Source organism: Saccostrea echinata, unplaced genomic scaffold, assembly GCF_033153115.1.
Source record: "Saccostrea echinata isolate AGI-Se365-2 ecotype Australia unplaced genomic scaffold, CSIRO_AGI_Sech_v1 ptg000022l, whole genome shotgun sequence".
In the NCBI taxonomy this organism is placed as follows: Eukaryota; Metazoa; Mollusca; class Bivalvia; order Ostreida; family Ostreidae; genus Saccostrea; species Saccostrea echinata.
The window spans coordinates 14027933-14045325 of NW_026889771.1; the positions used below are offsets into that span (position 1 = coordinate 14027933).

At 33.7% G+C, this 17393-nt stretch overlaps 1 protein-coding gene across 6 annotated transcripts in view; it reads right to left on the reverse strand.

The window, feature by feature from the left end:
• Positions 1-17393, reverse strand: part of LOC133190457 (filamin-A-like) — a 35627-nt gene that overhangs the window by 7437 nt on the left and 10797 nt on the right. For 3 of the 6 annotated variants that reach the window (XM_061326106.1, XM_061326107.1, XM_061326105.1), the window contains exons 2-7: positions 12586-12727; positions 6747-6875; positions 4776-4946; positions 2257-2286; positions 689-847; positions 309-512 (exon numbers count right to left, since the gene is read on the reverse strand). In XM_061326106.1, the coding sequence (XP_061182090.1) occupies positions 309-512; positions 689-847; positions 2257-2286; positions 4776-4946; positions 6747-6875; positions 12586-12727 (835 nt within the window). Of the gene's footprint in view, positions 1-308; positions 513-688; positions 848-2256; positions 2287-4775; positions 4947-6746; positions 6876-12585; positions 12728-15268; positions 15416-15569; positions 15784-17393 lie in introns of those variants that run through there. The other 3 variants (XM_061326109.1, XM_061326110.1, XM_061326108.1) reach the window with 3 other exon arrangements.

The window sequence follows — 17393 nt, forward strand, 5'->3', positions numbered from 1 at the left end:
TAATTAGTTATTGTTACCTAAGAACAATTCATAAATAATCAATCAAGAAATTTTAATAATAAAATAATGTTTTCCAATATTTTTTTCATGTTTCATATTCATCTGTATTGTGCCACGGTTCATGTTAAAGAAAAAGAAAAATGTTATGTGTTGTCAATGTAGATATTTTTTCAGGAACCATTTTGTAACTTACACTACGTATCATACCCCATTCAATTACACATCCACATTATGAAATATATTCACAAAAATATGCTATGTATAATATGATATATTTAATATATGTGATATATTTCAAGAAATTTTACCTGCTTCACTGCAATCGATGTCCAAAATGTTAGGTTCGTTGGCCTTTGCTTTGGTTGTTGGGCCATTAACTTTAACCTTGGCAGCATGGGCCAGTTCTTTGTCCCCAACCTTGATGTGGAAGGGACTGCCCTTAATAGGTTTTTCTTCTCGAGAAATATGTACAGCATAAAGTCCGGTAGATTTTGGTGCAAATGAACCCACGCCTGTAAGAATATTATTAATTTAGGTTATGCATGCATTGCAAAAATATCTTTATCTCTTTCGAAATGAATTTTTCGATCCCCATTATTTTCGTCTTAAGAAACCCTTATTCAATAAAAATGGACGAATATGTTAAAAGGATTGGCTTTGTTTATAATTCCAATATCAATATGCTTACAAAGATGTCCGTCGGCATCCTTTTTCAGAAGGCAAGGCTCGATTGCGCCAGAGGGCAGTTTGATGGAACCAACCAGATCAACAACGTTGGTTTCCAAAACGTTGAGGGAGTATTCAGCGCTGTTTCCGAGGGAAAGCTGGGATCGTTTTCTTCCCTCACCTGTGGATCATTAATGATGGACATTTAAAAAATTGGAATCGGTATGATCATTCCACACATTTTCTTTGAAATTAGATGTCTATTTTAGGATTCCTTGAAATGTTTTCTTGTGTGTAATGATGGTAACCAATCAACAAAATTTTTCAAGATTTTTTTGTTTAAAACATTAGATATTTTTATTCGTGGTATAAAAATAATATACTTCCAAACAGTGTTCGATGATAATTGATACTATAAATTGCTAAAGATGAAAGAAATTTCATGCCATATGTTATGCGATATCATCACTGAAGAGACGCCCATACTTTTGCAATATCGTTATCACAATATATCTAACCCCAAATATTTTGCGAAAAACAGCAAGAAGCGCTTTAAATTAACACATATTAAAAGCTAAAAATCCGGGGGGCTTCAAAATTTGTTAAGAGTTGTCATTATTCCCCAAGAATTGTTTAATATGAAGGTATAGCATTATACATGTATACCATGAAGACATTAAAAATAATATATTATACCTTTGGCTTCTGGTTTGTCGGCTGCAATAAAAACCCGGATGAGTTGTTTTTGCTATCATGCAACACACCTCACTGTCTGAAGACAATGATCAAGTGGCCATTCTCCTCTTTATCGCATGCTTTGACTGCTCAATTAGCGAGTTAGTAAAAAATAATAATAACAGAAATGAGCGCAGATCTAGGAAAAAGAGTGAAACATTTTTATGCAGATGAAACAAAAGAGCCGTAGGCCTATTACGTATACAGCTCCTCCTCTGTGCAAAAACTGAAAATGATCAAACTCTATTAAAAAAAAATCAAATTTCAGTTTTTAAGAAGGCACCAGCTGCCTCACTTACATGTAGATTTATCATAAATAATTTTTTTTCCGAAACCAGAAGTTGAATGAATTTTTCTTCGCGACTGCAATGTGCATGAGCTTTTCGGATCTTTAGGGTTCTGCAAATGTTTGTTTCGAAACATCAACCTAAAGAAAATGGGTTCCCATGTACTTTTTATAAACTATAAATATAACTTTCAAATAATACCATATTCTTAATATAATTTTGATGTTCTCTCAATCTAAACTACCTCTACAGACATGAAAAGTATTAGCAACGTTTGCAGAAACAGAACAAAAGCTTACTGCCTGCCCGAGAATGCAAAGAACTTAAAAAAGTTGAAATCTGCCATTCTCTACACTGAATATTCAATACATTTTCTGAAAGAAAGATGCATTTCCTTATGTTTTATTAGTAACATAATATCAGAGCATGGTACGTGAAAATAAAACGACACCTACATGTATATTTTGTACGATACAAGAAATCTATATATTACATGTATTTCTATTCAGTAGATCATTTATAGCAATGACTAGATTAAACTAAGACTACAGCGAGATGAATGACTTACCAGGTTTCATAGGTATACCATTTTCATGAACTACGGGTAAAAGACATTATAATGGCATTACGAGATGGGATCAAAATATTTGGAATAACCAAAGTTAAAAGGTTTGTTTCCTTTCTATCAAACTCCTTACAAAATTTGCAGATGACTGTTAACATGTCTCACGTTTCCGCAAATTAATGTTACTTTTCCGCAAAAAATAAGTCACGATTCCGATATACATTTGTATTTTTTTTATGATTCAGCAAAAAAAAAAAAATCTTGTATTATATTTTCATATAGATATGTTACCTGGATCACTGGCACACAGGTTAAAAAATTATATAAATTAAGTTATATCTTTAGATAAAATAACACAGTACAACAAGCATGATAAAATGTCGCATATTGAAAAAATGACACTTGTAAAATATCGCATACTGATAAAATAGCACTTTGTAGCACTGTATAAAAATGAAAGCTACAAAATGACACCCTAGCTATAGTACATGTACTAATCCTATATACGTGATATTCTCTGTACTTTGTATGAAAGTTACTAAGGGCATCTTGCATGTCTGTTCGGGTACCAAATCTGTACCTGACAGCCCTAAAAAAATTCAGCCCTGGCAACTTTGCATTTTTAGCTCACCTCGACGAAGTCGAGATGAGCTTATGCTATACCCTCGGCGTTGGCGTTGAGGTCGCGTCCCGGTTAAAGTTTTAGGAGCAAGTCCATTCCCAAGTATAACTATAAGCCCTACCTGGACCAAACTTGCATGGTTGATGCATCTAGGGATGGACACTACCACACTTGCTTTGGATGCTGGATCTGACCTAGATTTTCCAGATGAGTGACCAGGTTAAAGTTTTTGGAGCAGGTCTATTCCCAAGTAACTATAAGCCCTACCTGAACCAAACTTGCATGGATGATGCATCTAGGGATGGACACTACCACATTTGCTTTGGATACTGGATCTGACCTAGATTTTCCAGATGAGTGACCAGGTTAAAGTTTTTGGAGCAGGTCTATTCCCAAGTAACTATAAGCCCTACCTGAACCAAACTTGCATGGATGATGCATCTAGGGATGGACAATACCACACTTGCCTAAGATGCTGGATCTGACTTAGATTTTCCAGATGAGTGACCAGGTTAAAGTTTTTGGAGCAGGTCTATTCCCAAGTAACTTTAAACCCTACCTGGACCAAACTTGCATGGATGATGCATTCAGGGATGGACACTACCACACTTGCTTCGGATTCTGAATCTGACCTACATTTTCCAGATGAGTGACCAGGGTAATGTTTTTGGAGTAGCTAGTATATAATATTATGGCATGTTATGATTAAACTTGCATGGATGGTGCATCAAAGGATGAAAACTTCAAGACTTGCTTTGGATGTTGGAACTGAGCAAAATTTTCTTGATTAGAAAACAGGTTTAAAGTTTTTTGAGCAGGTCTATTTCCAAGTAACTATAAGTCCTTCTTAAAACCAAACTTGTATGGATATTGATCTTGGGACGAACACTAACTAGAAAAAATATGATGTGAGATTTTCCTTACTTATAGATAACCTTCGTCGAGGTGAGATTCGTAATCTTTGATTACCTATGTTTATATTTTGCATATTCTGTACATAGAATGTCAGTTTTGTCTTTGTTACTCAATACTACATGTAAATTGCGGAGACGTAGTGCTTTGATACAATAAAAGCTTATATATATTATTTTGCGGAGACGTAACAAAACTCTTTGCGGAAACGTAAAAGTTAATTTTATTCAAAATATTCGGGTATGTTTTTCTTCTATTTTAAACTTACAGGTACATTTGCGTTTTACATTGAACAATTTCAATTGTGTAATTTTTTTGTACAACACTGATAGCGGTAAAGTACTGTTCTTGAGGAAACATTGTAGAAATATTAAGATATAAAATGCTAAGCAAAACTATTTTCCTTTTTGTGCAAATAACACATCCATAAAACTGTTAGGAAACAAACATTTTTAATAATTTGGTCCAAAGCAGTGTAGGGGATAGGAAAAAATAACACACAACAAAATCACAACGTCAACACCATTCCTGGACCTCACATAGTCATTAAATGATTGGATATATAATTATATATGCATAATTTCACATTGATTTCTTTAAAATTGGTATATGATATGCTATTTGTTCGTGTAAACAAAGATTACTTAACATTATAATTTTCCTATGCGATTAATTACAGTAAGCACACTGTTCAATAGTGGAAGAAAAAAAAAGTAATCTGTACTTAGGTTATTTCCTCTTTTTGTGCTTCGCGTATGACCTTATAATACTAAGGTTTGAAAAAATGCGGGTAAATGGCAGAGTGTTCAGGAATTTTATCATATCTGTCACATAAATGACATCGAGACTATTTTCAGTTGGCATTTGAACGGCACTACCATTTATCATATCCATGCCGAGATGTATATTAGTATTACTGCAGTAATGTCAAGATCAAGCGCTTCACATTGGAATCGCTGCATCGGTTGAATGTGGGCGATGGCATTACCTGAAACCTTGGATACGAAGGGGGATCCTTTCATCTCCTTCCCGTTGTATTTAATAATGATGTTATAGACACCAGGTGTCATGGGGAGGAACGAAATGTCACATTTGTCTCCATGATCTTTTCTTGTAATGTCTGTCTTTGTAGGACCATCCACCTTAACGTCCAATTTACCTGCAAAGGTAAAAAAAAATTACATTTTTAAACGAAATTTCTATGGCGGTTTCCAATATTAACAAAAATATATGTATGATTTTGATACTAAGTAATGCATATTTAGAATCTAGGTCATTAAATAATGGTATAAGCATATTAAAACTGCACCATTTTGGGAGTTTGAAGAATAATGAAGAGCGTTTCAGAACAAGAAATTCAACATTAGTACACATGAACCTAAAATCTCTTGTTTTTATTTTTTATTTTCTTGCAGAGTATATTTCTCTTAGTGTACTTTAAAGTTGTTTATCGGATTCTTGAAAGGATCTTGAATTTTTGTGTACATCTTCGTGTGTGTTTCTGACAAATCAATACACAAATCGACACAAAACAGGTTACCCACTATTGAAATCACTCAAGTATAATCAGAAAACACTGTTTCAGCATCAGAAAATCTATGTAATAAGGCAGCAGTGGCCCGTTTTTTCCCCATACTATCGTAAGTAAGCATGTAAACCTCTACATGCATATTGTAGATAAGTGGACGATTTTTTCCCTCATTTGAATCGCACGCAGCTTTGTTTTCCTGTCTAGTTGGCTAACACAGTACACCAGCATTACAAGACATTTTGAAATTAGTACCGATACACGGGAAACGAGTACTGATATAATTCGATGTTATGTTGGCCTACATAGAGCACGATTTCACATAGTCTTATGTTTTCTAACTTAAGACAGTGTGAAATCATGCTCTACATGTATGTATCTTCTCTTCTAATGCTGAGGGGCTATGTTTTTTCTTCATTAATTGGTCCTTATTTTATTTGACTTACTGAGGCAACTTATTTAAATACATTAATTAAAACTTTGAGACAAATACCTTTTTTTCCCTTTTCAGTGTGCTAAAAATACTTGCATATTATGCCGAAGTATTAGTTTTTACACAAAAAGATCTCGTGAATGTAACAGTGTAATATTTTTTTTAACCTAGAAGATAAAAAGTATACAAACATGTGGTACTGCGAAGTGGAAATGCTCAAAAGTACGTTGGGGGGGTTACCAGCAGTTAATAAATCCGAGGCTTGTGCATTGAATGGACGTTTTTGCATTCCTAATGTAACTAAGATGGTTAATTTGTTCCTCTCTCGGAAGGAAGGAATATTGGTACTTAACGTGAAAGCAAGATCCTGTCTCAGGAGTTCATTAGTCGAGCGGCCAATAAACCTACAATAGCTACTAAGCTAGCCTCTGTCCAAAGTTCATTAAGCTGGCTCACTTGATAGAAGTGAACAAAAGTATGTTTCTTCTTAATTTTTGGATGAGATTTTGTTTATTATTATCAAAGCTGTTACACGGCTGAGCTAATTTTTAGTCATAAATCATTAACTGAAGAACTGAAGACATGCGAAATAGAATGAAAATTTCAACAATATAAATTTAACAGGATATAACTAAATTCTTTTACATTCCTATGCTAAAATACACGCAGAAATGGTGGCATTATAGTTTCTTATATTTTCATGTAACTCTTCGAGAATCGACGCTGATGCAGGAAGTAATGCTGTCTGTGTTGACAGCAAATTAAAAAAAATTATGTGTACATATTTCGTTCAAAAATTGGCCAGGGACTTTTGGGTGGACTCTTGCATGAACAGAACAAATATTTTCATATTTTGGCAATATCCATAATGATTAATTAGCGCACAAAATTGCCAAATAAGAATCACTCCATAATAAACACATAAACACCAAAAAGAACATAATTTGTCTTCGGGCGACACTTTTGATATTTTTCGAAGTGAATCGTCCGATACATACTAAGGGTGCCTTGTTTGGCTGTGACAGTGAAGGCGACCATTTGACCGCTCATTCCACCTACAAGACCAGCGCCAAATGCTGTCACATAGCTGCCATCGATCTGGTCGACCATACAGGAGAACGGGCTACCTGAAAAATAAAAGTCAAATACCTATAAATGCTAAGCAAGAATTAATATTTACATTTGCAAGCGTTTTCCCTTATATAACACCATTTGAGCAATTCGTATATATCTCCGTATAGATACAGGTTGGTCACATGACCACAAATTTCTTAAAAAAAAACGGTGGAAGTAATTTGTTAATGACGTCATAAGTGATCGTTGAGACTTGAAAATATAAATCATTTCATGGGTTTAAAACTACAATATAAATCAGTCACAGATGTAAATAATTATGATAAATAAGGTATCATTTTTAAACAAATACTGGTTAATTCGTAACTTGGTAATCGAATCTAACTTATAGCCCTTCGGGCTCTATGGGATTTGATCAGCTGAACAACCCGTATTTATATCATTGATGTTTAAAAATGATACCTTATTTCTTAAATAAAAAGAGAACACTCAGTAAAGATTTAGTTATGCAAGTACGAACTATATGGTATATATTCTGATATAGTTCATGATCATGGCATTGGCATATTGTTTCAAATGTTCTTGAATCTATATAATGACCTTTGAAGTACAATTCTGTTCCCATAGCAGCTCTTGTTAATCTTGCAAATATTGACACGAATTCGATAAATAAGCAAGAAGATGAGAGTTCTACGGCATTGTTTCATTAACATTAAATGCTTAACATAAATCATGCAGAACTCTACAGGAAGGAAAAAATGGTATTTTTTCTCCACCTTGATATGTAATAAGGTGGATAAATTATACTTCAGTTTGGTGACAAAGTTTGAATCTGTATTTCAACAAATAAATACACAAACGAGTTTGCTTTTTACCCTAGGACCGAAACCAGTTCTTATTTTTGGAGTTTGGGGAGAATACAATGTCAAAACAAGTTCGAAATCAGGCAAATCTAATTTAACCATTGTTGCAACGCAAAAAAGTTACCTTCATAGTGTAAAGAGACTAGAATGTAAATAATGACACAAAAATAGATCGTGTGTGAGTTCTTTAATGTAAATCAGCAAGAGGCACAGAGGCAAACAATAAGAACCAAAATGAATCGCTTATCGTATACATTCCAAAGATTGCAAAATGCATTATACTGCAAGGAAATGAGTCAAACTGGAATGTTTTTTTTGTGATGACTTACACAGACGCTGAGCTTCTTGAATAAGTTTTCTAAGAAAAACTGGAAAACAGGGAACGTGTCCAACGACCAAAAAGAAAAAAAAATGACTACTGGTATTTCTATTGAGTGATGTATGTTCTCTATCAAAACGAGTTTGAAGGGTTGCAAAATTGGCTGTCGAGATTTAATGGTGAAAATAAGGGCCAAAATTCAATTGCAGTTTGAGTGATTCTTCAAAAGCCAGTAAAAGTTTAAGTACAGGCTAATTAAGATCCGTACTCAGAGAGCTACAGTGGGTGCTTTGGTACTTTGTAGAAATGTTTATTCTGGTTTTGTGATCTATATATCCTTGGTAAGGTACAAATATACTACCTGTGCCGGAATCCTTTTTGAGCCAGATGTCACGCTGTTTTAATTTTGTAAATGTCTATTATGATAAAACTCTACACCAATTTCATTCTAAAATATTTTGAAGAGCTTATTTGGGTCACGTTTGATATACATTGTATATATATCTTAGCGCCAAGAACAACTGAAAATAGTTCTGACATATATAAAAAAGGACATAAGGATCAAGCTCTTTGTGAGGACTTCAAGAATCATTTTTTTTAAAGATGAATAGAAACGAAAATAAAAATAATTCTATATCATTTGAAAAGTAATAAACACCTGTGATAAATAAAAATTAACAGCAGGATAGATAGTAGCATCACAATTTCCAGAACCCCGTACGCGTATTTTCGTGTTTTGAAAAAAAGTTCCATATAATCGTAAAATATAATACTACATCTTAAGAAATGGAAGACTACTGATTAAGAAATGATAAAGCAAGTCCATAAAAAAAATTATTAATTTTGCGAGAACTTAATATGTTTGTTTTGTTGTGGATTTAATATGATCATAAAAGTAATACAACGTTTAAAGACCCACAATAACAAGAACTGTTGTGTTAACAAGATCAATTGCCAAAAGCCATTGTTTACAATAAAAATTTGTTTTATTTCAGCAACAAAGTTAAGGGTTCATTGATGTTGTGTAAACAGATTATACTGTTTCGTCTTGCTGATGCAACAATTTTTGCTCGCAGTTAGACAAAACACAAGGCTGTAAACAAAACCATATGGCATGATTCTATTATGACAATCACGATCAAAGATAGTAAATTAAACTTCGAACCCACAAGTGCACTCTAAAAGCCCGACCTGTCAGTTGATCTTTTGAAGAAAAAAAAGGTTCTGACAATGTACTTTTTATCGTAAGTTCTTGTATTGTTTCGTGATTTTTAAAATGGAGAAAACGTGAACATTTATTGATTTTATCGGGGGGGGGGGGGGGCAGGGATTTTTTCACACAAATGAGCGATTAACTGCTCTAAGATTAGATAGTAATTCATTTTCTGAATTTTGTTTTTATCATACAGAGATTTGGCCAATTTCAGATTAGTTGGATTTCGGTGTTCAATTATTAGTTAATGGCACCAGTTCCATTCTTAGTTTAGCAGGGAGTCCTAGTTTGTTCGATAAAGCGCGGTTCTTATGATCTCTTGCGTATCACTGTATTCATAAAATCTTTTTTGTGTTGGAATTACCACGATGGCAGAAGAAGATGTTTAGAGGCGTCCGCCATGGCATGGCGTCACAACTTAAAAAAGAAAGGATTTTATTAACGCGAGAACGAGAGTTCAGCCAAAGTGGCGCTGTGATACACGTTGTGGTATATAGTGTGATACTGGCATTATCACTGATCAAATGCAGAATTTAATCTGACAGCTGATACACAGAAAAACTCCTCCAGCAAAAAGATAATTACGCAATACATACCAATAAATTTTAATTTATTTTAAAGTTACCTAAAATTGAATGGCTGTTAACAATTTCTGAATAAATTCTATCTAAATGTAATCACCACCAGAGAAAATGGCTCCCTTGTGTGTTTACTTAAATATTAAATATCATATAGAAATAAAGCGTAGTATTCAAATATCAGCTACAGTCAGTTGAAATATTTCTGTACAGTCGTCAAAATTTGGTAAAATATGAAAAAAGAAAGAAACAATGACTTCTTTTGAAATTTGTAAATCTTAGTAACATATTCCATGTATCTTACATTTTTCTAATGAAATTCAAGAACTTTTTGCAATGGCCCCAAGAATACATGCACTATATTCGACAGTTGCTTCGACATGGGCAAAACTAAAGATTCCCGTTATCTTGATGATAATTCATTTTCCGGAGGATGTGATTCTCAGAAACATTTATCAATCTTACAAATGTTTCGCGCAGTTTGTTGCAGGAAAAATGTATCTGGCAAGCCATCATCATTCCACTTGAGTAGAAATCAACTGCGGTTCACAGGTAGTAAACAGCTTATTGCAGAGCCATTGGAGTAGGGTGCTAACCGTATATTTTGAACGGAATCTGTTTCTGGTTGAAACTTTTTACTATTTACAACTCTTCTGACCTGAGATTGGAGCAGACTGACAGATTAAGAGTAATAGGCCATTAATCAAGGCATCTTTGGTCAGCGTGCGTTTCTAAATCTTTGTTGCAGCTTTTATAGGCCATCTAACCTACATGTTAATGGAATCATTTTCTTTTCTTGATTTTTTTTTATTTTTTTGTATTGTGTACATACATGTATATGTGCGAAACAAACATTAGGAATAGTCAAAATCGAATATTTAATCAAATACATTCTTGAGTTTTATCGTTTGTTTAAATTCTTAAGTATTCTACATGCTCTATTTGTACAGGGGTTTATCGGTTCAAGAGCAAAACCATTCTCTTTCATCGGTTTGTGATTTGAGTCGCATAAACTTGAAGTATAACAAAAGTCAAATATTCTTGATCTACAGAGTCGTATTAAAGTGAGCAGACCAAATGTATATCCTGTAAAAATAATTAACACTCCTAGCTTGATCTACAGCATCACAGATTTTTTTTTCTACACGGATCTCCTACCAGGGTTCTGTTACCAACTAATATCACTCAGACCCATTGCCCCCGAGGCCAACAATAGCACAAATCTGTCAGAATTTCTGTTTGATTTGATCGTCCGAATTTCTTCAGAAAATTGCAGTGAAAATATTTATATAATAGTGTTATGATTTGGATGTAGTATGCCGAAATAGTAGTTATGTTTTGACACATAGTGCACGAGCCGGAGGCTATATGTCAAACCCTGACTACTATTTAGGCATAGTACTTCCAAATCATAACACTTTTATAATTATTATGGTGATTGTTGTATCTATACGACAATTTAATTAAATTCTCGATAGCAAACCTTTTTGCAGACGTAAAATCTAAATGAAAATTTTCTTGAACATTCTTCTTCAAGTATTACATGTATATCAAAAAAGCGTTTTAAAGACTCCGAAGTGCCAGTTCATGTTACGTTTGGTTATTAATTTATTCGAATATTTGTTAGAGAATTTTTGTTCAAGATCGTTATCAATGAGTCTTTTAAAAATGATATTACTCCTCCATGGCACCTGATCCCACCTCTGATGTTTTTTAGATGTCCGTGTTTGCTCTGCTCCTGATTGTATTGTTTCAATGGACTTTTGAGCTTGATTACTGTTCGTGATCTCCGTATTTGATTCATTTATTTCTTGTATGAAAACTACTTAAAAATACATTTTTAATGTAACAATGTTCGTGGCGTAACCGGTTGGACTTATATGCTCGGGATCGTGAGTTCGATCCCTATGCCAATTACATTTTCTCTAGAAAAGGCACCCGTACACTATTTCGGCATAGTATGCTTATGTTTTGTAAATCCTTTGCATGCTATGCGAAAATAGTTGGGTATTGATCAAATAGAGACAATCTGACAGGGTATATAATTCATATTATATGTTATCGATAGTTACTGCTTTGTCATCCACATATTTGTGGCAAATATACATGAAACGTTGTAACCTTGTGAAAATAAAAAGTGCCAATTGCCATCGTCATCTAAAAAATCAAACATATGGACATTCACTTAAAACTTTCCTGCAATACATGTGGATACTTTCGCTAGATATTTACAAATAACACTATTTTCCTTTAACTTCAATGACAACCGCTTGCTGTTCGATCTCTTTTTTTTCTGTCATTGTATATAACTTGAAAGAGAAAAGACCTATTTGCAGAATAAAAATATACTGATATTTTGAAAGATAGTTATCCATTGATACATCTGTGAAAAAGTCAACTTATATAATTTTTTTTAAGTTGTTTTGAAAACTCGACTATAACACTGAGTTGTGTAATATTTGATTAAATCTATAAGTGAAAAAAAAAACATCCTAACATAAAAACGATATGTACATGTAAATTGTAGCACTTGGTACAGTTGACACTGGACACTTAAAAACATGAATACAATATTCCATAATCATGCCCTTTGAAAGACCTCACAGCTTACAGCTTACAATAGTATTTTGATTGGCTTCGGACTCGAGCATTAATAACAATTGGAAGGTAGATGAGGTCAAATAGCGACTAATATAAACTTATCTTGTATCATCCAAGTTATGATAGCATTACATATTGTTGATTAATCGTCAGTAGGAATGCAAAAAACTCCCGAACAGATTTTCTCACCTTCCACTGCACACCCTTCGTAACACATCTGGACTTCATGTCTTCCGCTTTTGTTAGGGTGGTACTGGACACTGATAGACCCGTCTGTATTATCCTTGATTTCCGGTCCCAATCCTTCGGCATCTGGGGCAGGCATTTTAAACTGTAAAAAAAAAAATCAAGTGTCAATTGACGACTACAGACAAATAAAAATCCTGCTTCCACAAAAGAAGCTCCGCTAAGTGATCTTTTGGCATTGGCATTCGATGGAGTGTTAGAAAAGCAACAGCATCCGGATTCTTTTAACTCAAACCATGTGGGGTTCGCGATATTATATTGACTAAAGGTTGAGGACAATGTTTTGGTGATTACTATAGGGTTACCAACCTGTTGTCGAACTCATTCAACACTGAATATGATAGGTTCATATAACGAATGTGTATAATATGCAAAAACACCAAAAAACACACATAAAAACTTGATGTTGTGTGGTAGTAATTGGAGGATGAAATATTGCATTGTTGACTTTTCGCTAACACGGTGCTATTGAACCATGTAGAACAAACATTCTACATCTATTTCAGATTTTCCTGGGGAAAGCAAACTGACAATTTTCATACATCTAAATCACTTCTTGTATATTTTTTTTACTTATCTTATTGTTGATAAATTCTCCAAATTACCTTATTAATACCAGTTCAATTAAAGAAAATTTACGTAAAACGATCAAGAGTTATGATGAGAAGCTCGAAAAAATTAATTTCAAAATATAGTTATCAGAGAGATTAAAGTATAATCAAAAGACGAATCTTTCTATTTATTATATCTGTCAATCATCTTATGAGTGCTTCATGTTTTTGAAATTTGAAACCTAAAAAGCGTGTGTATGTCAATGAAAACTGCTGGGAAAGCACTTGTACTCGTGTAAAAAATTATTTTATGATCCATCCACGAAACTCTCCTACAAACAAGCCATTAAGTTATAATTGCCTCTTTGCTTTTCGTTTTATCTTAAAGACAAGGAAAGCGTTGCATAATGAAACCGAGGGCCTTCGTACGCCTCCACTTCACCCAGACGGATGGAAATATATTCTTGCTCTGTTGTTTGATGGGCAAGGCATATAATTGTTTCGACGTTGTACACGGGCATATATTCACAGAACAAGGAGAGAAAGGGTTTTGCGGAAGCGAGATAAAATTCTACGGAGTGTCTTGGCAAAATTCTTTTTATGGTTCTGTCGATTGTGGTTGCAAGCAACTTCCGCATTGACTAACGTTACAAAAACATAAAAAAGGGTTTTTGAGGTTTCGAAAATATGCCAGAAATCGTTTTCTTGAATTTTTGTAAGTTTGGAAGAGAAAACCATCTGCTGTATATGACCACTTTTTTTTTACATCTCTCTCTCTCTTTCCCTCTCTCTCTCTCTCTCTCTTTTTGACAGTACCCATTTTCATTGATCTTTAAAAACTGTCCCAAATAGCCTTTATGTTAATAAAACTATTAAAATGTTAATAAAGCAAGCTTGTTGGGATTTGTCTATCTAGAACCTTGTGAGGATTCTTCAGATATGAATTTAATCGGAAAGAAGAAAAAATGATTGCGTCAAAGAGAAACATCAGAAAATTTGGCCTCTAAATCATGAATGTCTAAACGACCTCTTTTTTCACTTGCCAATCTAAGTCAATTCCCTACACCTGCTGAGTATGCAAAACCTTCTTGTGTGATAAGATGCAGCTCATTCTACGCTACTGTTTTCGCAAAACATGGCGTCGAATTTTCCTCTGTTGTAAATACCTCATATCTTGTCTATAATGCTAAAACTCTCCTGCCCAGTTTGCATCACTACAAAATCCAATTGATGAAGTTGGCAATGGCTAATTATTGATATTATTCATATTATCAAATGAACCGGATATCAGAAAACATCATGTGAATACCCTTTTATTCAGCCCTACACAAAAAGCTTATTTTAAAGAAGCAAGGTTTGATTGATTTCTTCCAACTGTTGGTAACATACAGACATGACATAATCTTGAATTTAAAAAAAAAATAAAAGATTGTTTTCAGATGTGCATTCCAAATTAAGGTGTGTCAATAACACAGAACCGTCTGAAGAAAAAGATAACAGTTTATTAAAAAAAAATATCAACGTTCCATACATACTCTTCTAATTTCCTCAGGGATTTCCTCTTTTTCATTAAAATCTGACCCTCTTTTGTCCAAGAAAACTATGAACTCGTATTATTTCTACATCATAGATTAAGAAATCTGCAGAAACATTATAAAGCTGTGGAATTGAATTAACAATTAGGTTCTGTTCATTGGCATTATATCACAAAGATAAAACAAGACTTATTTGAAGACATTCCGTTGTTAAATTAATGACTCATGAATTCAATCTTTCATCTTGTGCAAGAATTAGTGTTTTTATACACAATCTTTCGTTACCGCTTCGTTAGAATTTGAACAGAATTTTCGAAAGCCTATAATTTCACAAAGATTGCAACATTTAACATTGTAACTTTAACATTTTTATTCGAATCTCAACAGACAATTGATTCATTGAACGACATTGACCTATCTCCCACTTTTCTAATACTTCAGAGGGGAAAAGTCCATTATTATCCATAAATTTATGAATTTCAAAATATTTGACTATTGTACAACATCAAAAGGGAAAAAACAGAGGTGACAAGTACTCACATTTTGGAATGTATCAGCAACTGAGCCTAAAATAGTACCACTGTCAAAAACAGTAGATGAGTTTTATATATAAGGTAGATAATGATCACCAGGCGCGGCTCTGAGTACGATCTGCAGGAACTCTCGAGTTAAGCTATGTCCCGCTGTAATCCAATCAAATGATCCATAATGTTCCGCCAAGGATAACTATTTCCCGGGCATACTTGCTGACCAATCCGATTAAGAATCTAGGGGTTATATCATGACCACTTTTTTTTTACATCTCATATATTAAATGGAATTATTAATGTAACATCCTTACCTTAATTCTCCTGCGAGTTTAAAAGGAGTGTGCACGAGTTCCTTAGATTTTTTTTCTCGGTACGACCAGTTCAGGTACAACTATACACGGTGGAATATTGGGCGCACACCCTTAGTACATTTGCACGTGTCACTTGCAATAGTTGCGATATTGTTTTGTACGTGTATTCTGTCTAACACGATTCGTTGAAAATACTGCATACAAATGTTGCTTCTCTTCCCTCTCGTAAAGGTTGCTATGGTTACTTTTTTTGAAAAGAATCTTTTGTAAATATATATTCACATTTACAGATGCGGAGAATTATCTCCTAGCCCACGTTTACTTGATGAAAACCGGAGCAAAAAGGCACGTAATTTTTGCCGATCGCACCTAGCAAATAATGAAATTTATCGTTTACAAGCAATAATTTTGATTGTATGTCGGGAAAAAAGTCAAAACACCCTGTAATTTTATAACCATAAAAAAGAAAACGATTGCTGTCCGTGCTGAGGAAATATGATATCGCTACATACAGCTCTTTGTTTTAGATAAGATCTTTTGAGCATGATTATACTGTTCGTTATCTTCATATTTCATTTTGCAACAAATTTCTCCTCGAAATGAGATAAAGTTACGTGACTCATCTATCTGTTTTGACTCAAAGTTCTGTGCCTTACAATATTAACTTGCTTTCGCCATAAAGAAATCGTTTTAATATGAATCAAGTGTATCTCAAACAAAGATCATATGTATTAAAAATAATTTCAATTTTATTTTCTGCCCCATGCTAATGCCTCGTTGAGAGTTCCCTTGGCCCTGGTTGCTCCATCTATTTAGAGAGAGGAATTCTGCTTTGTGATGCCGAGGCTCGAGCATACGACATATCAATATTCTTCTACATCTTGTTAAGTCAACTGCAGATGCAAACCACCTAATAAGATTTGATAGATGAAACAGAGCACGCGTGCACCTTACAAGTACTATCAATTAAGATACAAATAAACTTCTGAATGGTAACTGCCAAAGGGAGTTTTGGAGTAATCCCTTCTCTGTAGAGTTTCAAGTGAGGCCATATACCTAATGTCAAAGCTGCGCATAGAGAAAAAAGCTTAAATAATAATAGAAATAATAATAAGGTTGTTTTTTTTAAATTAAAGTGCGGGAAGTACAGTCTCGAAAATTATAGTTATCTACCCCATTTTATCAGAATTGTATGAATAGTATATGGTGTTTCAAAGTTTACATGAAATAATCATTGAATATTTTTTCGATGCTACAACTTTTGCTTGTACACTGGTCGCATCTTTGGACTTAAGATATTATGTTTTGTTGAAATGCATTGGAAATCTAAATCGTTCAACCACCAATAAACACACTCTAAACCTTGTCACGGCGCAAGAATATTCAATAGGAAGTACAGTGTATATACATTTCTAATAATTATGAATTAAGATCATTTTGCATTGATTTTGCTCAATAAAATTGAAATTTATTACTCTATTAAATTCTTGTAAAATTATGACAATTCTACGTAAAAAAAATTATTTTTGCCATTTTTTCCCTGGTCGTATAACAGCACCTGACCATGCCGACAAATTATCATACCGCACTAATGCAGAGTATTCAATTTGTCGGAACGGCCAGTTGCTGTTGTACGACTGATGACATAAAAAAAATAATAATTCAATGCTTAAATAAACATATTATTTATAAGGCATCTTAAGACTTTTAGGGGGGATTCTAATAGAAATATGCAACATAAAAAATTGAGTTTCCTTCAAACTTTGTCATAGATGTATATAAAACTTGACTTTTGTTTAAAATGAATGAAAGGTTATGAACCAT